Source organism: Puma concolor, chromosome F2, assembly GCF_028749965.1.
Source record: "Puma concolor isolate L17-30 chromosome F2, mPumCon1.1.hap2, whole genome shotgun sequence".
Lineage (NCBI taxonomy): Eukaryota > Metazoa > Chordata > Mammalia > Carnivora > Felidae > Puma > Puma concolor.
This window is the reverse complement of record NC_141684.1, coordinates 68979570-69004326: the sequence shown is the minus strand read 5'-3', so window position 1 is coordinate 69004326 and position 24757 is coordinate 68979570. Positions and strand designations below refer to the sequence as shown.

The window sequence follows — 24757 nt, the reverse complement described above, 5'->3', positions numbered from 1 at the left end:
GACCATATGAGCTCTTTTTATAGACTATTTTGCTAGAACTCTTCATAAGGAATCTCCGATTGAATTCTTAAAGGTCCCAGAGGCCAAGAGGACAAACCAGGACTCATCATTGGATTTTAACTGTAATACCTATAGTTTGGGTGAATTCTCTCTTCTGGTAGTCCCCCCAAATATCCTGAGTTTCCTGGGCATGCCAGGAAGTGACCTTCATTACTCATCTGGTAAGGCTACTGGGAACCTTATAAACAAGATACAAGCAAGGCCAATTTTTCCAAGCAGTTCCTTAAAGCTGTCTGGTCATAGGTGAGTCTACATACATGTCTATCAAACATGATATTCTGACCAAAGCCTTGGTACTATATAGCCAAAGTTTCCACTTGTATCCTGTTACAAGGAGAACAGATTCTTATTGAACGTATGCAAATAAATAACTGTGTTTTCATGAAATTAAAATAGGTATCCTATCCTCTCTGTTTAATTCAGGAACCTTCCTTTCAAATACACTTCTTAAATGAACAATCTTTTCTAATTAGAATGTTCCCCATAATGGCCATTATAATTCTAAGCTTATTTTATTTAGATTTTGCCATTTTTGTAGCTATTTATAGCTTCTGGGACCACAGTTCTTAGACATAAAATAAGTGGGTGTGCTGGAAGGTGACACACTCAACTCTTTGGAATTTAAGGATGTCATCCTTTTTTTTAGCTAAGCCTTTTGGGTATCTCAGAGCTAAACTAATATCTAAGGGGGATGTACTGCTGAGTTAGAGGCTGTGTGGTGCTCACAGTGTACCTCACTGCACAGAAATTTTCTTGAGGTTGGAAGGTGACCCAGTATCAATCTAACCTGTTTCATGAGCAACTTATCTTGACACAGGAATCTCAGAGTTAAGTGGAGAGCACTCTAACAGCTTTTAACTTCTTGACCCATATCCACCAATTTTGCAGCTTTTGGCCTCAAAGATTCCCATTAACAATAACTTTATCTACACAAAACAAGGGAAACAAACATGTGCACCTTGACACACAACAGTAACCAAGAAAAGCTACTGCAGCCTGGCCAAGAGAAGGCCCTTTGTGTACCACCAACAGTCCCAACGTTGTCTCTGGGATTATGGAAAGGGCTGACAACAGACCCAACAAATGGGGACCACAGACTGAGATTCCAAACTAATGAGAAACAGTGGACTAAACCACCAACAGTTCCCAACATGGAATCTGGGGACTGAACCAAGGGCTGGGCTTTTCCTATCACATAGGGAATTGCAGTCTGAACTATCACAGTTTCCAACATGAACATTAGATCAGGAGCTCAACTCGAAAAGAGCAGAGCTCAGAACTAAGAGGAACTTACCCATGGCCTTCAGAAATGGCAAGGAAGACAGAACACTCAAAGAGTTCACAGGTATCATGTCTCTGCTTCTTGTTGTCCCCAAAGCCATCAGAAGTTTTCCTTCAGATCAGGACACTGCCATCAAATCTGTTAAAAAAAAAAACAAGCCTTAACTGAGTAAATTTAAAAATCTAGGGGACTTTATGCAACAATTCATGAATTGGCAGCATCCAATCCAGTAAACAGAAAGAAGCTCTGAAGAGCTATACAAAATGGAAGATGTTTATAGACAGAAGGTAGGACAAGGAAGTTAGAAGCAAAGAGTAGATTGTTTCAGACAAGGTCACCTTCCTTTGGGGAATGGTGAAGTGGAGGATATCAGGCAGATTAACTTGCTATCTGTTTACCAGGCAATTCCAATCTGACTGGTTAAGATTATATTATTGAGAGGTGGAAACTACAATTAGGTTAAGTATTAAGTCTCAGTTTGGTGATGTCGGCTTAGCACAAGTGAGTCTATTTTGGGTCTCTTTTTTAACACAGTGAAATCTCAGGCAGCAACCAATTAATTGGCAAGGTACTAAAGGAAGTAAACTATTAAAATTCCTGAACTCACATAATTTAAGTAGCCTCATACTCTTCCTTGGAGGAACATGGGATGTCAAAGTTCCCTTTTCAAAAGATAAGAAAATATCTTATAATTGTGTGATCATGGGAAAAATATTACCTGAGATATCTCTTTTTAAATTTTTAAAATCAGGGAGGATTAGAGAAAAATGAGAACACATTAATTTGCCAGACCACTAGAATAATGGATTATCCCTGGGAAAATTTTAAGGGATAGCTTTAAGTCATAAAACTGTTAATAAGTGTAAATGTTTAGAACTTGTTACCTATTTGGAAAAGAATCAAATATAAACAGGCTCAAGAAGATCTATGATAAGATAGTAGATAATTATACAGCAGGTTAAGGGTAAAATAAGAAAACTTTGGAGGAATTTTGGATCTCAAAAATTAAGGCAGCCACATCTTTCCACAAAACATAGTCTGATGCTACTGCTAGAAACATGACTGGTGAGCGTAGCGTGGGCCCAGTGCTGCAATTCTCATGCTCGTTTATGCCTATGAGTATGCAGATACTAGCAGTTCATATATATGTAGGAATTTACTTTTATGTGTATATTTAAGTCAGCATAAATATGTTGTTTGAAATGCGTGTGCAACCAGGTAACCAGAATGCTTTACTTGTAACCTATAAACTTTTAACACATTCTGTTCCTTTCTATTGCTTGACATAGCATTCTTTGTAAATGTCGACTGTTTCTTTTAGCTGTGAATCTTCATCTCCTCTTTGGAAGCCCACGTAATGTTTTAATTAATAGGCATTATTTTTTTAGGGTAGTTTTATGAAACTTGAGCAGAAAGTACAGAGTTCCGGTATATCTTCTCACCCTTCCCACCTCCACACACACTTTTCTCCTATTATTAACATCTTGCATGAGTGTGGCATATTTGTTACAACTGATAAGCCAATATTGTTACATTATCATTAACTAAGATCCATAGTTTAAATTAGGGTTCATGTTTTTTATTGTGCATACCATAAATTTTGACAAATATATAATGACATGTATCCACCATTACAGTATCATGCAAAATAGCTTCAAAGCCCTAAATACCCTTAAGCCCACATGTTTTAATGGAAGAATTTGCCTCTCACAGCTGGCTATTGGTTCAGCACGAATGATGACATTGCATCCAAGCAGATAGCATGTTGAACCTTTATAAAGTAATGAAGAAAAGCCAATAGAATTCAAAATATTGGAAAGGTCAATCTCTATTCCATGTCTTGCTGGAACAAGTTGGAAAAGATGATGAATGAACCTAAGATCTTCAGATATCTCACTGTTAGAAATGAGAGATTTTTCCTGCTAAAGCTAAGCATGATACCAAGAATTGAACATATCATTTGATAGACTCCAAAGTTCTAAAACATGGTTAGCACCACTCAATGTATAATACAATGTTGCCAAGGGATAGCTATTGTTCAGAATCAGTCTCCTAAGAGATGAAGAAAAATTTTAAATGACCTATTTCAATATTATAGCAACATATACAGGAAAGGCTATCTGAAAAGACTAGAGTAAAATAAAAAGTGAATAGGCATGTTCCATATAGTAGGTAGCCATTAAAAAGTATGATTAGTAAATTTATTTTTATGAAAAATTTTATGTTAAAAATTCTTTGCAAAAGAATATGGGACCAATTGTTGCACTTCATTGTGGTTAGTACCCAACAAAAGAATGCTAAGGAGTTGGAAGGAAACAAAATCACATCAGATTAAGCAAAAGAAGGAAAACTTCTTTCCCTATGGAAAAACAGTCCTCCTAACTTGAGAGACTGGTATTATGATTCAATTCCATCGTTTTTTGTTTATACCCCGAGGCTACTTAACATCACCAGAGAAAGCCACAAAATCATGCCGCTTGGACTCACTACAAATTATGATAGCTAGCATCAACCATACATCCTCCACTCTGCTCAGAAGTCATTTTACTTTTTGTCTCCCTATCTTATAGTACATTACAGCTGTATTAAGCTCTTTCCAATCATTTCAAGACTCCATTCCTGGGATGGTGACATTGTCACTTTACTGAAAAGGTGGACATTATCCAATTGAAGGTTCCCCATAACCTCATCATCCATTTTACCTAGTCCCTATCCCAAAGAAACATGTTTACTCTTCCACCCCAGTGCCCTCTATCTTTGCCCATCTCTCCTTCTCTGAGATTTGTTCCATCTGCCATCACCCCTTTACTGTGTTTTCATTCTCTCCGTCCCCATGTACTTTTTTCATCCTATGCCTAGACATGTAATTGAGTTTCTTTAGCCCCTCAAAAAGATTCTGTTTTTTCATCTTTCAGCTTTCACTGTCGGTTCTATATACCAGATCCTTAAAGAAGCCCATAAGTACTAGTTCAGGCTAACTATACACTACATATAACAAATTACATATTATATATAATATATAAACTTATTGTAGAAGTTTCCTGAAAATAGGCTGGAAATCCCTTTGCCAAACAGAAGAGGAGATGAAGAGAGAGAACTCTAAGGATGTTAAACTGATATAAAACCTCCCATTTTTACTAAGGTCAACTAAATTGAAATGGGTATGCCAATGATTTTCTGAGTTATCTCAGAGCATATAGATAATTCCCCCAGGCTATCTCCATGACCTTGAAATGGAAATCCCAGATCCAGTTCTGACCTCACACCTTATAGTGACAGTTTCTTGAAAGCCTGTTCCAGGTCTCCAGATTAGTGTTTGAGACTCAGGAGAGATTATGTCTCGTACCTACCCACTAGTTAAATCAATATAGAAATTAATTATAGTAAAAGTAAGTTCTCCCATTCCAGATATACCTAAGCATCTTTCCGAGGCAAGTATATTGGCCTGCCACATCCTACAGTACAGACTCAGAGCTGAGATTACAGCCCAGAGGCTGATATAGAAGGTAACAAATTATATAAATGCTCTTTTCATACGTTGAATTTCTCTGCCACTTTGTATTACTCAGAGTAACCCACTGATTATGAGCCTTGCAATGCAGAAAGCCATAAATCAGAGTTATTCTCATCAGTGCCACACACTAAGTAAGGTCTCATCCCAGAAAGGAGAAAATGTGTCCCTACCATCTATACTGGATGCTCACAGCTGGCTTTATCATCTTGGAAATTGAACCAAAAGCAGCAATAACAGTTTGCTATAAGCCACATGCATTATCTCATTTTTAGCTTACAGCCCTACAACATAATTTTTACCCCTACTTTATGGATGAGAAAGGGAAGTTCGACAATAAAGTTGCATAACGAAGGTTCAAATGCAGTCACCTCATACTTGGGCATGCTAAAGCCCAAACGTTTTCAGCAACACATCACTGTTACCATACTATATAAAAATGAGAATGACTAATGAATATTGACTGCTTACTCCATACCAAACACTGAAACTTAATCTTCATAACAACCAAATTTTTATTAAAAATAATTTTAAAAAATAGCAGGTACTATTTTTATTTCCATTTATAGTTGCATAACTTGCTTGAAGTCTGTGTTAGAAGCAAAGCTGTCTGACACCAGAACCCATGCATCTAGCCACTGTTAAATACTTTGATGATCTACAGAATATACATCTTGGGAACATCTTGGGAAAGGTCATCTGTCTGACATGGTTTCTTGAGTATTCAGTACAAACACTGGAAAATGTAAAACCCAGCACAGCAAGTTTTTTTCCCCCAAACCCAAGTATTCCCCTAGAAGACTCGGGATGGCCTAAAAGAGGTTTCATAATATGGACTCTGTCTTGCCTTACTCCTAAACAGGCTCCACCTCAGGCACTATTTCCTGCTTCATGAAGAAGCTCATTTGGTAAAGAGAGCTGTCAAATCACACCTGAACCTACTAACCCTCTTCCCCTTTAGGCCTTGGACTTCCCATTTCCCCTCACTAGAGCTAAATTCTATATTTGATTTGATTTCTCCCCAAACCCAACTTAAACCACACCTTCATGAGTGAGTCAACACAAATCGAAACTAAGCTCCTCCTCCACACCAGTGACACTTTGTTATGAAGCCTAGAATACTTCACCACTGGACCTGGTAGTAATTATTCAATACATATTGGTGAACAAATGTAAGGACTTCTTTAACTGCTTAAATATTCAGTTTACATCCTTCCCCAGGGTTGATAATTAAATGAAATAAGATGTATTGAAGTATTCCCAATTACCATTCAACATGATTCTAAAACTTACCTATTCTTTGTTTACTATCCCAAACTTCCATATTTCTATGGAATATTTCCTCTGTTCTTCCTGAGTCTCCTAACATGCCCCAGTTTAAACTTACGGTTTCAGAGTAGCGCTAGGGCCTCATAGACTCTAGAGAACTTTAGTACTGAGGGATGCACGGAATATAAAAACTTCCCATCATTCTGATGGTGCCAATAGCCCTTGATCTCTCTGCTTCTGCCCATGCCTCAGTGGAAACTGGTGGGGTATGAGCACATCTAATAGAGGGAGCCACTTTGGCAACTCATATTACAGGCAAAGTTGCTGCCAAAGTTCTCTGTACGTAACTACTCTGCAGTATCATCCCATACTACACCTGTCTAGGTTACTATTAAGAATCACCCAAGATCATGATGTCGGAATATAATCTAAAGCAACAGCCATAATTTTGCAGTGAGAAAAGTACTAAGAAAATCGAAGGACCACAACCACTATCTTCACATTATGGTGCCTGGCAGATATTAAAGAGGTTTAGTTCATGAAGTAAGTTTTTGAAGAACATAAGGATGTTCCAAAAATATTACAGCTGATTATAATGAATAAAAATAGTGCTATGAGCCACTCGTTCCTTATTGCCAATGCAATAAAATACCAATATATATTATATATGTGTGTGTGTGTGTGTGTGTGTGTGTGTGTGTTGAAGTTAGCTTAGGCAGCCACACTTTGAGGTATACTAATAGACCTGAAAGTCGGTCAAAAATATGCTTTAAATATTTTATAACTCTCAATTCAAAAGGCTACTGGGGGAAATATTTGTTTATTTAAATACCATACTCAATATATATGTTTACTATGTGCCATGTAAATTCTAAAAGCTTTACAAAGGTTAACTTATTTAATCCTCATAACAACCTTTTGAGATATGTAATAATATTATCTCCACTTAACAGATGCAGAAAACTGAGGCAGAGCAGTTCAATAACTCACCCGAAGTCATAGAGCTAGTAAATGTTAGAGCAAGCTTTCAAACACTGGCTCATAGGCTCAGAGTCTGAACCTTCTACCACTGCACTATGCACTCCCTTCATTATTCATGCTTCTGCTGGTTTAAAACGACAAATGATTGAAGTCTCTGAGGACACAAAAAAAGAAAAAAAAATATCATTTTTTTAGTCACCAAGTGTTTATTCTACAATTATAAAATGACAGGCACTATACTATACCTTGAGGATATCATGGAGAGCAAGATATATAAAGTCTTTAACTTTAAGGATCTTATCTTCTAGTGGGAAATAAAGCCACTTGAGACAAATATAGACAAATTTTGTGAAAGGGGTAGAATGGGAAGGACATGTCACCAAGACTAAAACTAGTATGAGGCTTCCTGGAGAAATTCCAATAGAAGAGGAAATCCAAAAATTGAGTAAAAACTATTTGGGTAAACAAGGAGCAAGAAAGAGCAAAGATGGTAAGGAAAGGGGAAAAGGAGTTAGCGTGTTCCAAGAGATGAAGGAGACTTTTTTTTTTAAACAAATAAATTCATTGTTGTTGGATTATAGGATGTGTGGTGGGGTATGGAGGGAAATAAGGCTGACTAGCCATGAAGGAAAAAAATAGTACAGTGAGTTTTGGGCCTTATAAAGGAATACCAATATTTTTTAGCCTGAGAGCAATGGGGTGTCTTTAAATTTTTTAAATCAAGTGAATAACATAATCTGATTTGCATTTTAGAAAGATACTTTGGATGCGATAAACAGATAAAATTTACAACAACTCTGAAAACTAGGAGCAATGGCCTGACCATTAATGTGGAGGCCAATGAAACTTGACTAAAAAGCACAAACATAGGCCAAACCATGCTGGGCCGCTGTGAGAGAGCTTAGGAAGGTGTCTATCTCATCCCACTGCCCATCCCTGGTTGCAAAGGTGAATAATGGTGCAGATGGACTTCAACTGCATGCCCGCCATCTTTTGTAGCAGCTGGAGTGTTGTTTTCCCCCTTCCCTGACCATCATCAGTACCTCTCCATTTATACCCACACATTCCATACAGCTATCAGGAAGCAAATGGCAATAAGAGGGGCCCCAGGAGGTGCCACATTATACCTTGGGAAGTTAACCCGCCATTAGTAAAAGACGGATGTGACTGAGACAAGGCAATCACTAAAAATAGGTTCTTCAGTATCTTTTAGTTTTTCAGCAAGTCAGAAGATTAGATAGCATAAGACACCTCTTGGTCCAGCCAAGTCATATATGTGTATGTATGTATATATATATATATATATATATATATATATATATATCCATCCCACTTTTAAATATGTGCATAACATTTTAATCTATGGTTGTAATATATCAGTGTGATTTGCCTGGACTAAGAAGTATACATAAATAAATAGACAAAGAGAGAGATTCTGATGTGAGATAGATCTATATACTGATATATAGGTATCATATATGTATACTGATATATAGATATACTATGTGTAAAGAAATTCAAGATATATATTTGCAGTACAGTACATTGAACATGATCGGAGGGAGAAGTATTAGTGATACAGGAAAATCTTTCTAAAGCAGTGTTAAACCAAAACAAACAAACAAAAGGCAGATACTCCATTATGTAAAAATACAGAAATAATTCTGTACAAAAATTACATATATTAAGCAAATGTTACGAGCGTCTGCCTTGCGTAAGGCACTGCTCGAGTGCTAGCAATCTAACAGCGAACAAAACAGAAAGCATAAGGATTTATAACCTCTGAGAGCACACATTCTATTAGAAGAAGACAAACAAGAAACATAATAAATAAATTATTTACTATGTTAGATTATGATAAATACTACAAGGAAAAAAACAGAGTAACAGGAAACAGAGTTTGGGAGGTACAACAGAAAAGGGGTGCTTAAGGTAGGCCTTACTGAGAAACTGACCATTCAGGAGGCTGGTGGATGTAACTGCTCTATTTCAATCACCAGTAAAATGTTGACGGTGGTTCGTTCTTTCTTTTTTTTTTTTTTTAATGGGTAATTTATAAGTGATTGTTTTTTTTTTAATGCTTTTCTTTATTTTCGACAAAGAAGATATACTATATTTACAATTGGGAAAAAATGTAAAAAAAAATCTATAGGGTTGACTATAAAATTAGAAATTCTATGCGAGGTCCAAATGGTTTGCTGGGCAAATTTTGGCAACATTTGAAAGAAAAAAATGTCATACCGACTGTATACAAATTTTCAGGAAAATGGAAAAAGAGAAAATTCTTCCCAACTAATTTTATAAAACCAATAAATATTGATTCCAAACTAGGAAAAGAATTTTTTTAATTATAGGCCCATTCATTCATTAACACATGTAGAGACTCTAACTAAAATATTAGCAAACTAAAACAGAGTATATAAAATGATAATATAACAGGACCAAGTTCAGTAAATCCCAGCCATCCAAAGATGATTAGATCTCTGAAAATTTAGAAATATAATTCACCACATTAACAGATTAAAGGGAAAAAAACATTTGATTTTCACAATTAATGCAAAGTTATCATTTGATAAAATCAAGATAACATAGGAATACAAAAAATCTGAGTAAAGTAGAAACAGAAAGGATAGCTTTAGCCTGATAAGGGTATCAATAAAAAACCTACAAAACCTACAATAATGGGTAATCATCCTCAAGAAGGAAAGTTAAAGGGGTGCCTGGATGGCTCAATTGGTTAAGCATCTGACTCTTGATTTTGGCTCAGGTCATGATCTCACAGTAGTGAGATCGATTCCCACTCCAGGGCCTGTGCTGGGCGTGGAGTCTGCTTTAAATTCTCTCTCTCTCTCCCTCTGCCCCTCTCATGTTCTCACTCATGCTCTCTCTCTTTCTCTCTCTCTCAACAACAAAAAAGGAAAAGTTAAAAGAATGTGTGTTAATGCCAGAAACGAGACAAAAATGCCCTCCATCTCCACTTCTACACAATATTGTACTGAAGGTCTCAGCCAGCACAATAAGAAAACCACAAGAAAGTAAAGGCATAAAAATCTTAAGGGAGATAACACATTTTTATTATTTATATGACAGCATTATCTATATGAAAATCCCCAAAAATCTTATGTACAAATTGATTATTTAACATATGGGATAGTTTAAAAAGATGGCTGGATATAAAATCAAAATATAGAAGTCAACTGCATTTCCATATACCAGCAATATACAGTCAGAAAACATAAATTAAAAGACATTGTTCTTTCTCGTCCACCTAGGACTCTATGAGAAGGCAGCAGTTCTCAAGCGAGGAAGAGAGTTCTCACCAGAATTTGACCCTACTGGCTCCCTGATCTCAGACTTCTAGCCTCCAGAACTCAGGAGTCAAATGATTTACTTGCAACAACCAGGCTCTTGTCACCCAGGGCTTGTGAGATGTCACCCTCATTCCCACTCGACATGACAGTCTTGGGGATTCCAGAGCAGGGGCTGCAAAGCTGAAGGAAAATTCTGGGAGTCCCTATCTCAGAGAATGTAGAAAGTTCCATCTCTTTTCAAGAAGTTGCATTCATCATCTGTGATTCATGCTAAGCTTAAAATAATGGACTTCTAGGCTTTGTAATAACAACTTAACAGTGTGCAAATATGTTCCAAACATCCTCAGAAACACCTCAGAAGAATCCTACGAGGATGGCATTATCTCCCCTTCACAAAAGAGGAAATTCTGCCTCAAAGAGGTTAAATAATTCATCTTAAACCCCATAGCCTATAAGCAATACAATCAGAATCAGAATCCAGATCTCCTGAATCCAAATCACACATTCATAACTGAAAAACTAAATGGGAGACTTAGCCCCAAGAAGTAGCTTCTACATGACCCCAGGAGAGATCCAAAATGTCCTGCAGTACACCACCTATACCACTGTTCTTAAATTTCCTGGGATTCTGGACTCCAGGAAGACAAAGGAAGCAGCCAAAGACTGCCTGGATGTCACTCTTTTTCCTAACACAGAAAATAAGGCCACTGGTTCATTTTCATGCAAGCAAACAGCTGGTAGAGGTGTTCCTCTTCTGGCTACATTTTTTTTTAAACCAACGCTGTGACTGATTGATTGACTGATTGATTATGAGAGAATATGGGGGAGGGGCAGAGGAAGAGCAAGAGAAAGAATCCTAAACAGGCTCCACACCCAGCGCAGTGTCTCAACCCAGGGCTCCATCTCATGCCTCTGAGATCATGACTTGAGCTGAAATCAAGAGTCGGACACTTAACAAACCGAGCCGCCCAGGAGCCCCTGGCTACATTTCTTAACATAAAATACAGCAACTGGTTACCCTTGTACATAGGAAAATGATGATATTTGTATAATTATTTTGCAATTAGCCACCATACTGTCTTCACTATCTCTAATAATTTTTCAGTTTGTCTACCTTAAAAACCTAAGATAACCATTGTATCCATTTCAAAACATGAATTTTGCGACCTCCTGTCAGACTTTTATTCCTAGCCTAATCATTGGCTTGAATTTCAAAAGTAATAATGATGAGAGGACGTGCTGGTCTTACAACTGACTTAAAGGAACTATTGGGGCACCTGGGTGGCTCAGTCGGTTAAGCGTCCGACTTCGGCTCAGGTCATGATCTCACGGGTCGTGGGTTTGAGCCCACATCGGGCTCTGTGCTGACAGCGCGGAGCCTGGAGCCTGCTTCAGATTCTGTGTCTCCCTCTCTCTCTGCCCCTCCCCTGCTCATGCTGTCTCTCTCCGTCTCTCAAAAAAATAAATAAATGTAAAAAAAAAAATTTTTTTAAGGAACTGTCTCTTAAAGCATTGTTTTCTAGACATTATTTGGCCCCAAAATTCTTTTTTGCACAATATCAAATAGGTTTCTGTGTTCCTCAAACATACTCTGGGAAATGCTGCTTCACTATTAGGGATGAAGTCACTACTGACTGAAGATCTTTATCACAAGGAGATCTGTGGCTATCCTTTAGTATCTATGTTTTTAAGAGTAATGGATTTTGAACTTTATCAAATGCTTTTCTGGCATCTACCAAAAGCATCGAAGTCTAAAAACAAGAAAAAAGAAGAGTACACCATTACAACAACATCAAATAATACCAAGTACATATAAATGAGTTGTACATAAGATGTTAAAGAACGTCTGTTCAACCAAAGGTACCTTAAGGAAAGAGACAAGACAGTGACAACTGAGAGATTTGCAACCTGTATAATCACCAAATGATTAGCATCAAGAATATATAAAGAAATTTTGCACATCAGTAAGAAGGGAACACTTGATAGAAAATGGGCAAAAGACATAAGCAGACATTTCACAAAAGAGAAAACACATATAGCCAATAAAGAAATGTTCAATCTTACTGGTTATTAGGGAAAGACACATCAAAACCATAACGACATATCATTTCACATCCAAGCAATTCCAAAAACTAAGAAATCTAACATTACCAGCTGTTGACAGGGTATAGCACATTGCCATTGACATTGCTTGTGGAATTACAAATTGACATAATTACTTTGGAAGAACAGTTAAACATTGCCTTGTAATATTAAGCAAGACATGGCCCCAAACCTAGCAATTCTACTTTCGCACATGTACATGAGAGACATGTATAAGAATGTTCACTATAAAAGCGATAAGTAGAAACTACACAAATGTTTATCCACAAGAAAATGTATGAAAAAAGACCATAGTAGATTCACAAAATGTAATATTATACAAAAGTCAGAACAAATAAGCTATAGTTAAAGCAACAAAAATGAATCTTAGCAATACATAATTGACTGAAAAATGAAAGTACAAAGTTACATGAAGGATAAGCATAATACATCATTATAAAGTAATTTATAAAAAAAAATTTATAAAAAAATTTATAAAAAAAATTGTGTGTATTTAGGGATACAGATGTAAAATAAAATTATATTTTAAAATGGGCAAGAGCGCAAATGATAAACACAGGATTTCGGATAGTAATTGTGTCCAAGAAGAGAAGCAGGAGGAGGGAGGATCACACATGTAACTCATGCCAGTGTGTTCGATGATAGAGTAAATACTGTGTTTACTGTATTAATTTACATTTTTAAAAATTACATATTAGTTAAAAATATAACACCAGCTATAGGATCAATGATTAGAACCAAGGTTATGATTAAACCTATTTGTTTGCATGTTTTTTGGTGTGATTGTTTGTTTAAATTAAACCTCTTTAGAATTATCTAGGGGAGCAAGTCTGACCATTAGTTTGGAGATAAGGTGGGGGGCAGTTATGAAGTTGACTATATATCTAACAGTTGTCACAACAAAAGATAACTACCATTTGTTAGTTTACTGGAGTTCACAAAGATATTTCACCAATCACTAATCCATTGACTTATACTGCTACAAACTTACTACACAAAATCATACAACTATATGACCTTTACATCTTGAAACTTATATATTAAAACATATATTCTGTATAGCCTAAATTGCCAATCTGTTTTGCTTTTTAGAGCTCTGCTGCAGTTACAGCCTCAGCACCATGTTCCCCAGGCTTTGACTACAAAAGAATCATCTGGTGAAGAGAAGCACAGTATCTCAGCCTCTCTCAGTCTTATGGGAGATTTCAAAGGTGTTATTGTCTTTGGATCAGTCAGGTCTGATAAGATAATAAGGTTCACATTTATATAGCACATATCAGCTTTCAGCAACTGTATCATCTCGTTTGCTTCTCAAAACAATTCTGTGAGAATATCAACCTACCATTATTATTATTCTCATGTTATAGAGAAGGAAACTCAGACTAAAATTAGGTATGTGACTTGCCCAAATTCACACATCCTGTAAGTAATAGAGCTAAGAGCCAGACCCAAGTATTCAGATTCCAGGTCTTTACTTCTACTGTAATGCCTGTATTTCAGAAACTTTCGTCACTCTCTTTCCTGAGAAAAGGGAAAGATTAAAAAAAAAGAAGAAGAAGAAGCCATATGAGTTTTGGAGAAATACCACTTGGCAGGACCATCGGCTGGAGTGATGACATTGAGATTATGACAACAGCATTGTCTCAGCGGTGTGGAGGAACCCTGTATCTCAGTATAGGAGATGTTCAACCAGCACTAGGAGGAAGTGTCTCATCCTTCTACACAGAACAATAACGATATGCATTTGACAAGCAGTGGGGACCTTGTTAACATGTTACAATGCCAAGACTTCACAACTTGCCTGCCAATCTGAAACTCTGAAATCTCTGAAAGTAATTGGATAGTGCCTACCCCTCCCATGGTTATGAGCACTCTGGGCTCTATAGGAGTGTCTACAATAGATTGGCTATATTGGGAAAGGGTAAAAAACAAAAAGGGCATTGTCCCCTTATTAAACACCTGCCACGTGTTTTATTCATGTGGCACTCATGATAAGGAAATGTAGGTTCAGGGAGATGAATATCTTGCCTAAGGTCATTCTTCTGGCAAGTGGCAAACCCAGAATTCAAAGCAAAGCCTTTCAGACTCCCAAGTCCATTTGTCTACTATAGCTGTCTCCCAAACTCATGGAGTAACAATTTGATCACTAACTCTGGAAACTCCCTTGAGGCCCTTCTCTATAGATTCATTATAAACCCAGAGATCAGGCATATGAGTCATAAAAATGGCAATTGATTATCAGCTACTTTGTGTATTTTATTTCTAATCCCTTCAACAACCTTCGGTATCAGGTGTTATAACCTACCCATTCCATTTTTTGTTGTGAAGAAACCAAGGGCCAGAGGCAGAGTGCGCTATGTTTCACTACACCACACCTCTGAGTTTCAACATGCTGACCTCTCATCCCCCATAATTTATTTGAATGGCTCTTTCTTCCTTTGCACTTGCCCATTTGTCATATCAACAGCAAACTAAAAGGAATAAATTTGTCATTTTAAAATACAGTATTCTTCATAGATTCCATTTTTAGTTCAGCTGGCTCTTTAGCTTTTCATTAATAAAATGTTTTACTTTTGAACTGTACTTTCAGCTAATTTTATAAAAGCAAAGATTTTACTGTTATGAAATGAAAATAAGCTAATATGTATTTAAGACCATGTTTTTGACAATTACAAACCAAAGGAGAGATCCTAACTCTTACTAGAAAAATGTAACAGCTGAAGGTATCAATAGTTCAGACAATAAAGGGTTGGATTCCCCAAAGGAAAAAATATATATAATTAGGTATTCTCTTTTGTATGTGTTCCTGCTGTAACAAATTACTTCTTCGGATTACTACCAAAAACCTACATAATTAAATAAGTGTAGTAGTTTCTTACTGATCTATGTAGCTTTGTAAATTATGTTCAGGTTGATTTTTGCTTTGCTTTGTTTTATTGGGATTAGGTGGAAGTGGTTTATTGCAAGCAAGCTACAAATTCTGAATTAAGAAGGAATGGATAAAAAAAAATACTGATATTATGTCCAAAGCTTTTCATACAGAAGAAGTTTTTAATAATTTGAGTACTCTAAAAATGGAAGAGCCTTAATAAGTACATTCAATCTTCAAAATACATTCAGATAGAGGATAGATGGTCACTTGGATATTCTAAAGGGTGTTTAAGCATCTGATGGAGAAGAAAAATCTCTTTCCAAATCCAACAATCCATGAAATACTGTGAAATAAGTAAGATTTCAATTTGTAAAGATTTGCATCCCATAATTTTACTAACATTATTAATTGTCTATCTTTAGACAAACAGTTTGTTTGATTTAAAATAACCATACTGAGGACCTCACAGCTGTGGCTGCATATGGGACCAAGACAGGATTTAAAGTAGCTGAGAATTATAGGCTTATTATATCTCAAGAGGATCAATTCGATCCTAGGTTGCATATATGTACAGCCATCCTGTAAAGCATCATATTTAGAAACATGGAACTTTTCTGGAATCATGCCCCAAACCTTCCTTTTATTTATTTATGTATTTATTTATTTGTTTGTGTGTGTGTGTGTGTGTGTGTGTGTGTGTGTGTGTGTGTGTGTGTTGTCAACATATTCACTCTTGCCAGCATTAGAGACAATTTAGCAGCAGGTTCAATACTGCAGCATTTCTGACAGTGAAAGTTGGTCAATACTGGAAGAGAGACTAGGAAAGGTGATGGAATCTTCTAATTTAGAAAGGTCATCTATGTATAGTATGGGTGGCCTAAAGTAAGAGAAGTGGCCTGAGTGACTTTCCAAGACCCCCTCCAGTCCTATTTCCCTGTGATGCTGTCTCTGCTTTTAACTGGCAGAAGCAGCTTATGGTAGAGAGACCTGTATTCATGCATTTGCTCATTCTTTTCTAAAAAGGCAATGGACTTTATGTGAAAGGAAAGACAAGACAAAAAGAAGAGAGAAAAAGAAAAAGGAAGAAGAGAGTGAGAGGCAAAATAAGAAGAGAGAGAGAAGAGATATAAGTATATGATCAAATGGACAAAGATTTTTGATTCCTGAATATCAGAGCAGCACGAAAAGTCTGCACTCCCCTGATCCTGCTTCATTTTTGCCTGAGTATATACTTATGTGAGCCCTGTTGAGATGTCAAGGTCTGCTACTCAGCATACGTGGCACACTAAAAGATATTTGGCGTGAAGACGATGAATTTTCAAACTAGTTCAAGAGTAATTGAAAATGGAATTCTGAGAAAAGCTAACGTGTATCCTTATCTCCACATAAACACATCAATACTCATTTTAAGCCTGCCAGCTATCTATCTGCTAGGAAACACTCAATACTGCTCCTTGTACACTCAGCAGATCATTGAGTTTTCTCTCAAAAACTAATAGTACAATCATTTGCAACAAGAAATTCTTCTTTGTCTGATGAAATAGTACCATCCCCGAGCTGCTGCCTTATATTTCAAGAGACACGGGAGTTTGGTCTATGAATTTCAGACCCATAAGCAGAGCTCAGGACCATAATATCACAGATCCCTGAAGCTGCAAGGAACCTTAGAGATCACCCAGTCAAACCTCACGATTTTGTAGGTAAAACAGCTAAGCTCTTAAAGCCATGTTAATACCCAAGTTGCCTGTTAATTTTATTTTCAAAACCGGATGTTCTCATTTTTCTTAACAAGTGAGTCTCCACAATTCTAAGGGGAAAAATCCCCTTGGGATACCCACATATTTCTAGTTTTAGCCTGATTTTTTTAATCAAAAATATGTTTATACATTCTACAGTTAGAGCATACTGTCTGCTGTTATTCCGGTCCTACTTAGAGCAAAGGTTAATGATTTAGGAGGCAAAATATAACAATTCCATCGCAAATAGCTAAGGCTATGTCACCACAAAGAAGTGGTTGGCAAGACACATATGCACTCCAGTTGGAAATTATAATTTTCTATTTTACAGATGAGAAAACTGAGCCACAAAGTCAAATGACCAAAAAACACAAAAAGTGGTAGATCTGGGAACTGGAACTTGCAAAATGTAAACAGATTCCTAGAGGGATCAGGCAGCAATAAGGTCAAGCACAAGTTGCTGTTATGCTTTTATGACCTTCTACAACTCGCAGGTTGAAAGCAGGGAATGCAGGTAGTTGGGTTGCGTTCAATCCCAGAATTGACACACCAGATCCACAGTAAGATGAAGACAAGGCAAGATTATTGCACCCTCAAAATGTCAAGGTTTAGTCACTGATCGTGGGACTCAGAGGAGATAGGGATTCAAAATAATTGCAAAGTGAAATGATAGCCCTGGGGGAAAGGAGCTTTAAATAACAAATAAGTAAATATTGGGTTACTTGTTTGGTGTGAGGAAATGTTCAAGTTACAATTTATAAAGATTGATGAGAAAAGGAAATACTGAAAATGTTACTGATACCGACCTTAACATATTAGAAGTAAACCCCTCTAGGTGGGATAAGATCCCATGGGAATAATCATACTGATAAAGTGAAGGTGAAGAAATGACGAAGTTAAGAAAAAAATCAAGTATTCAATAATCAAGTAAAGTTTTTGAAGGACGTTCATAGGAGGTAAAGTAGAAAGGCAAACAATAAACTGAAATTTATTTGAGATGAATGAGAGTCATAGAAATTGGTCAGTGAGTAACACTGAGGATAGAAAGAAGAGAATAAAATGCATAAAAGGTGTTCAAAATATAGTAAAAGGTTATTTATATACAAATTGTGTGACAAAGCAACATCTCTTCCTATTTCAATAAGTAAGTAAAAAGGGAATATGATGGTATCAGGCAAATTTTGATTAAGATTAGATTTTGATTACAGCCTGGTGAGAGGGATGGGGTGCACTCAGAGGAATTACAGTCTATTTCACGACTTCAGTTCTACAACATAATTGGACCAGGCTCTAAGAGCACAGTAGATGCAGTTTCCATTACACTTTTGCATCATCTTCTTCCTTCCTTCATATTAAATATTCCTTAAAAACACTGTACTAGGTGCATGGTATGCCATGGTAATCAAAACAGATATGGTTCTATTTCCCAGCAGCCTAAAGTCTTCACTGTAAAATGTAAAGGTCTGGATGATATTTTATAGCATCAAATTTAAGGATAAACTAATCAGTGTCTCATTTATAAATTAGGAAACTAAAGTACAAATAATTGGCACCAGAGCCACAGCTAGAAGCCAGGTTTCTGGGTTACTAGTCCAGAGCTTTTAGATTAAATTATGTCAAATCACTCTAGTACTGCACCAACCTTAGAAGACATGCTAACAACAACAACAACAAAGGTGTTGTTTTCATAATTCTGAGACACCTTCTTTACATTTATTGCTTTACAATCTCTTCCAAGCTCTGCTTTTCCCTATATGCCACTTCATTTGGAAAAGACAAAGAGTGGACTGATTGGAGATGTCCATATTCTCTTCTTCAATTGTTTTCCTACAGTGCAAAATGATCACTCAGTAGATGGTAAAAATAGAAAGTAGGTAAAACAAGTTAAGAATCGGACAAATTCTGGGCATTCTTTTTATTCCTCCATAGTGCCTAACATAGTGTCCTTTGAAGAGCAGTAAATCAATAAGAATTAATGATATTTTAAAATCACTAGTATCCTTTCAGTAATATGTTAATCTGTAAATTAAAATATTAAATGCTAAAAATTTAGTTCATGAAAAATTATAGTAATCAATTTTTAACTTTTACATTAAAGAATTGTTTTGTGACTTTTAGGTTTCATAAATATTTAAGGCCCATATGGTGCATATGCAGTATGTGTTTCTGAATCACCACTATTGGAATTAATATATCAGCATAGCACATGCTGACATTTCCACAGTTTTGGGTACACACTGTGCCTGACTTTTCCCACCACAGGGCAGCTGTTAAGAAGCAATGGTAAACCACCTATACATGTTATACACTATATCTCAAGACCAGGGAAAATAATTTGAAGGCTAGAAACTGATCTCTGGAAGAAGAGAGTGTCTCATTTAAGTTCCTTGCAATGGGAGACAGAATAGAAGCACATACAAAACATGGTCTTTTAATGATGAGAGGCGGACCTGGCTGAGGCCAGATCACTGCAAATGCCATCAGCTAAATGCCAGGACAGCACAGCATTCCTACAGGGACCCAAACAGAAGATGGCTAACGAAGCCCAAATGCAGGGAGAGTTGTGCAGGGTCTGCCTCCTACACACACGCCACCCCTTATGCAGAGTCACGTGTTCACACACACCATGTTTGACTCTCTCATCTGCACAGACATACAGAATTCTCTCCAACAGCCACTGCAGAAGCTAGAACTCCAGTGGTCTCCCTCTATGCTTTATCTGCAGACATAGACACCTACAACAAAACACACTTCCACAACAAAGAAACTCATCATTTTATCAGCTTAACCATCACAGAAGCTAGGCAACTGCTTACATTGGATCATTTTAATGATAATTGAAAGAGAAGGATATGGTTTACAGTTTGAGTGCCTCTTCCTGGTTGATTGAACAGATTATAGTTCTATCCCTAGAATCTTTCTGTGAAAGAAGAGTACAGAAACCTCCTTCTTGTTCTTGGCAGTTAATTTCATTCTCTGCCTGGAGAAAATCTCATCCTTCAAGATCTCTCAAATATACCCTGTTCAATGAAGTTTTCCTTAAAGCCACTAAGGAAGAATTAATTTTTCTGTAACTGTGCTAGTAAACAGTACCTTGCTCATGACACAAAAACACTTATGAGTTTACATAATAGTTTCTGTGTGTTTTTATTCAGTTAGTCATGACTCTTCCTGCACTTCCAAAGTGCCTTCTATTTATATGTAGATATTATATAACCCACTCTACTGTCTGATTTATCTGCTTACACATCTGTCTCTTTCTCTCCCTTCTCCATCTCGCCTCACAGGGTAATCTTCTTGAAACCAGGACACAGATTGCAGCCAATTTATCTTGGAGTCTGCCATTTGGTCAGCAAACCTTCCAAGAGACTAAATGTCATCATTGCAAGGCCAGTAGATGGGGGCCCCAGCCTCTGTCTCCCACCTGACTTCTGCTAACCAGTCCTAGATCAAACTTCAGTTATCTATTGCCTTTGTTCTTTTCCCTATGGTTTTTGGAGGAAAATGCCTCTTGTTTCTGGTATGGAGCAGAATCTATAAACACTCTGTAAGCATCATTCTTCATATCTCCTTCTTAAACATCATGATTGGCATATGTTTTCTGACTTGGGGTCACACTCTCCCGATCAAAGCTTTCAGTGCTCTTTGTTGCTTCTCCATCTTGTGTCCTTTGACTGTTCCACTAGGGTCTATTTCCAAGCCTGTCTGGGGGCTCTGTCCTCCAGGATACACAAGTTTTTGCTTCCTGTCCTTCTCTGTCTCCTAAATTAACCACAGGACTTAAGGGATCTATGGTTCACTCTCACTTCTTTCCTTCCAACTCCTTTTTTATTATTGTTACAAACTTCTGCTCAAAGAGTCAATGAGCATTTCACAACTTTATCCCACTTTATTCTTTCTAGAGCACCTGCCCTCACTTCCAAGAGAACTTTCTCCTCCCTTCACAATAGCCTCATTCACGGATTTATAATGTAAATTTGCATGTCAGAGAAAAAAATAAATCTCTGCTTCCTTTAAGCATTTTAAAATACTTTAGATCCTACACTGACAAATCTACCACTCTTCCAAGATCCTTGTCATGGTAGGTGCAGGGACTTTTGTGTCATGGAAATCCAAGTGGACCCCAGCTTTGCAATCTTGGTTGAGTTATTTACTCTTGCTGCCCCTTCATTTACTCCTCAGTAAATTGTGAGTAAAAACACCCAACTATCATCTTGTGCTGAAGGTTCAAGATTATATGACATCTGGTAGGCATTCAATAAATGGTAACTATTCAGAGTAAGGAAAAAGAAAGCAATTCACTACTTATTGGATGGGATACTCAACTTGTGTCCATAGGAAGTCCAACTGAGGAAAAATATGACGTTTAACATCAGTTTCATCATAGTGACTTCCAAATCCAATACCCTGGGTGTTATTTGCCTAAATGTTATCTACTTTCTTTTTCATTTTTATAAAAAACATCTGCATATGAAGAGACAATGTGGACAATGTTATTAAAGACCAGGAAGTCTAGGACAAACTATTTACTGGAACATTCCACGTTTCCCATCCCTGAGCATTGCTGTGTCTCTGTAAATAGTGGTGCTGCCATCACTTCTGCCTAGAGCAAAGATTTAACTGCTCCATAAAGATGGCAGGACCAAATGAAAGCTATTTCATTAATTCAGAAAATAGATTACTTTTGAGCCAAATCTCTGCCATCCTGATGAGAGACTGAGCTTGAAAATATAGCCACAAATCTGCTGCAAGCTCACAGTGCTTGCTACCAGCTATAGAAACACACACACACACACACACACACACACACACACACACACACCCCATCGATCTTATAAATCAATAAAATGAATACTGCAAGTCAATAAAATTAGAATGAAGACAAAGGTCACATTCTGATTCTCCAACTTTTTGTTTAATTCTATCATGTTTCAGCATTCAAACTCAGTCATTTCTGCAAGTAGCACTAAGGGGCAGATGACTGAGGAGATCCCTTACAAGAGGAAGAACTTTGGCAGTCTTGAGTCTTATTGGGTGTACTCCAAGAGAAAGTATTCTGACAATATTACTCCCTAAGGTGCACCTGTTCAAAGTGTTTTATAATTTACACATACTCCCTGCCCACCTCTCATAATTTATTGGTTGTACTAAGTAAACTCCGGACAGATACTTTCAAAAACCTTCTCCCAGCAAGAGCCTCTCATCATTCATTTATTCACTCACTCCTCACTATTCGTTAGGAATTTTCTAGTTAACTGTATTTTAATTTAAAATTTAAAAGAGGGGCGCCTGGGTGGCGCAGTCGGTTAAGCGTCCGACTTCAGCCAGGTCACGATCTCGCGGTCCGTGAGTTCGAGCCCCGCGTCAGGCTCTGGGCTGATGGCTCGGAGCCTGGAGCCTGTTTCCGATTCTGTGTCTCCCTCTCTCTCTGCCCCTCCCCCGTTCATGCTCTGTCTCTCTCTGTCCCAAAAATAAATAAACGTTGAAAAAAAATTAAAAAAAAATAAAATTTAAAAGAAAGAGTTCGCTGTGGGTCAGATAGTAAGCTAAAGCTGTGGAAACAATGAAGAATAAGGAAAACACTGTCCCTGGCTTCCAATAGGGGCAATGCTATTGCCTACAATAGAGTGCTGGGATTCAGTGAGGACAGAGGGGTCACCAATGAGATACCTGAGAAAAACCTTCTGACATTTCTACTGAAATCTGAAGAATGAACACCAGGTAGCCAAGTGAAGAGGAAGAGCGGAGAAACCGGAATTTTTAACTTATGCTAAGGTGTTTAAACTTTACAATAAAAGTGATGGGAAGTCACTGGAGAATTGGGATTGGAGACAATATGGTAAAAATATTCTACTTTTTTATTGTATTTTCTGATTTTCCTGTTGTAAACACCTATGTTGATTTTATAATAAGAAAGATGTAAGGAGTATATTTAATTTCTAATTAATAAAGGTAAGAGAAAGAAAAATAATAGCAAGAAAGTAAAGCTGAGCCAGAAGTGAGGGTAGTATATTTTTTAATGTGTATTGTTATAGTCTTACTAGAGATAGACCAGAAATTTAGCTCTAAACCTATTAGAAATCAATTAAAAGAGGGAAACTCCATTAGTTTCATAATACACAGGTCCATGAGAAAAAAAGGCCAGAATGACTGGAAAGTAATGAGTGGGGAGAAAATAGAAGGAAAAGAACTAGAGTGGGCAGGTGGTAGGTAGATCAATGTTGGGCCTTGTGGGTCATTGCAAGGACTCTGGATTTTATTCTGAGTGTGACAGAAAGCTTTGTGTGGTTTTGAGCAGTGGGGCAAAGTGATTTGATTTACATTTTAATAGCTCACGCTGGCAGTTCTGTGGAGGATGGGCTATGGTTGGGGAGCAGGAGGGTCAAGAGCAAAGGAGGGAGACCAGTTTGAAAGCTATTGCAGTAGCTCAGGAGGGAAGTGATGGTGGCTCAGTGTTAAGTAGGTAGGGGTAAAGACAGAGAAATGTGATCAGACTCTGGAAATATTTGAAGATAGAGCTGGTAAGGTTTGCTGACGGATGGGTAGGTGGTGAGCGAGAAAGAGGAATCCAGAATGCTTCCTGGAAGTTTTTCCCTTGCTTGGGTGTGTCATTTATTGAAATGGGGAAACTGGGAATATCCGACAGGGAGCAGGTTTGGGAGAGGGTAGAAAACAAAGAGCTCTGGTTTGGACATGTTAAATTTGAGATGTCTTTTTTTTTTTTTTTTTTTTCTTTCAGGTAAGTCACATCTCTAAACTGAGATGCCTTTTGCACATTTGTCTATTAAAGAGGCTTATTAACAAAGACAAGTCCCTTTTTCATGGGATGTCAGGAAGCATGGCAAGGTGAAGGAATTTAGCAAGAAAGCTGAATATCTTGATGCTAAAAGGCCTCTGGCTGAGGCGACCAGGTGGCTGTTAAGCAACAGACTCCTACTTTCAGCTCAGGTCATGATGTCATGGTTCATGGGATCAAGCCCCACATCGGGCTCCATGCTGACAGGGAGGAGTCTGCTTGGGATCCTCTTTGGCTCTCTCTTCTCCTAAGTATAAAAGGCTCTTGAATACCCTATCCATTAGCTGCATTTGCCAGAACAGGGCAGAGTGCTGGGTTTTACAGATCTAAACTTCTGCAGGGTCCCAAGTAAGGTTCCTTCTCTGCAACCTTCTCCACTCATCTTCATTCCAGTCATTCTAAAATGTGTTAGCTACCTTACTGCCTCTTCCTGTAGCCCTCCTACACTCTCCTGGGCTAAGAACTGGAAACATTTCCTTTTTGGAAACTGGATTCAGCTTTGGCTATCAAGGTAACCTTGGCCCTAAAACTTTAGGGCCTACTATCAGAATGGAGGATCAGATCTCTGAGAAATAATCCTAAAATAGTTATCTCTAGGCCCCGCCCACTTGTCACATGACCAAATAGATCGCCCATCAGAAATTCTAAGGCGAGGAACCCAAGCCCTTTTCATGGATCAAAATTTCAGAGCTTACAGAGTTGGGTTTTTTGTGAGAATCACACAAGATAATGAATTAGAAAAACAATTTTAATGAACTGTTACATTATATCTCCTTTACTGAACCCTGAATAGCTCAGGTCCCCAAATTCTTTATGTCCTCAACAATTATGAACAA

At 37.4% G+C, this 24757-nt stretch overlaps 1 protein-coding gene across 1 annotated transcript in view; it reads right to left on the bottom strand.

Moving 5' to 3' along the window:
• Window positions 1–24757, bottom strand: part of LOC147572084 (uncharacterized) — a 526072-nt gene that overhangs the window by 487959 nt on the left and 13356 nt on the right. Inside the window, exon 5 of the mRNA XM_086695169.1 lies at window positions 1355–1480. Within this exon, the coding sequence (XP_086551295.1) occupies window positions 1456–1480 (25 nt within the window). The 3' untranslated portion in view covers window positions 1355–1455. The remainder of the gene's footprint in view (window positions 1–1354; window positions 1481–24757) is intronic.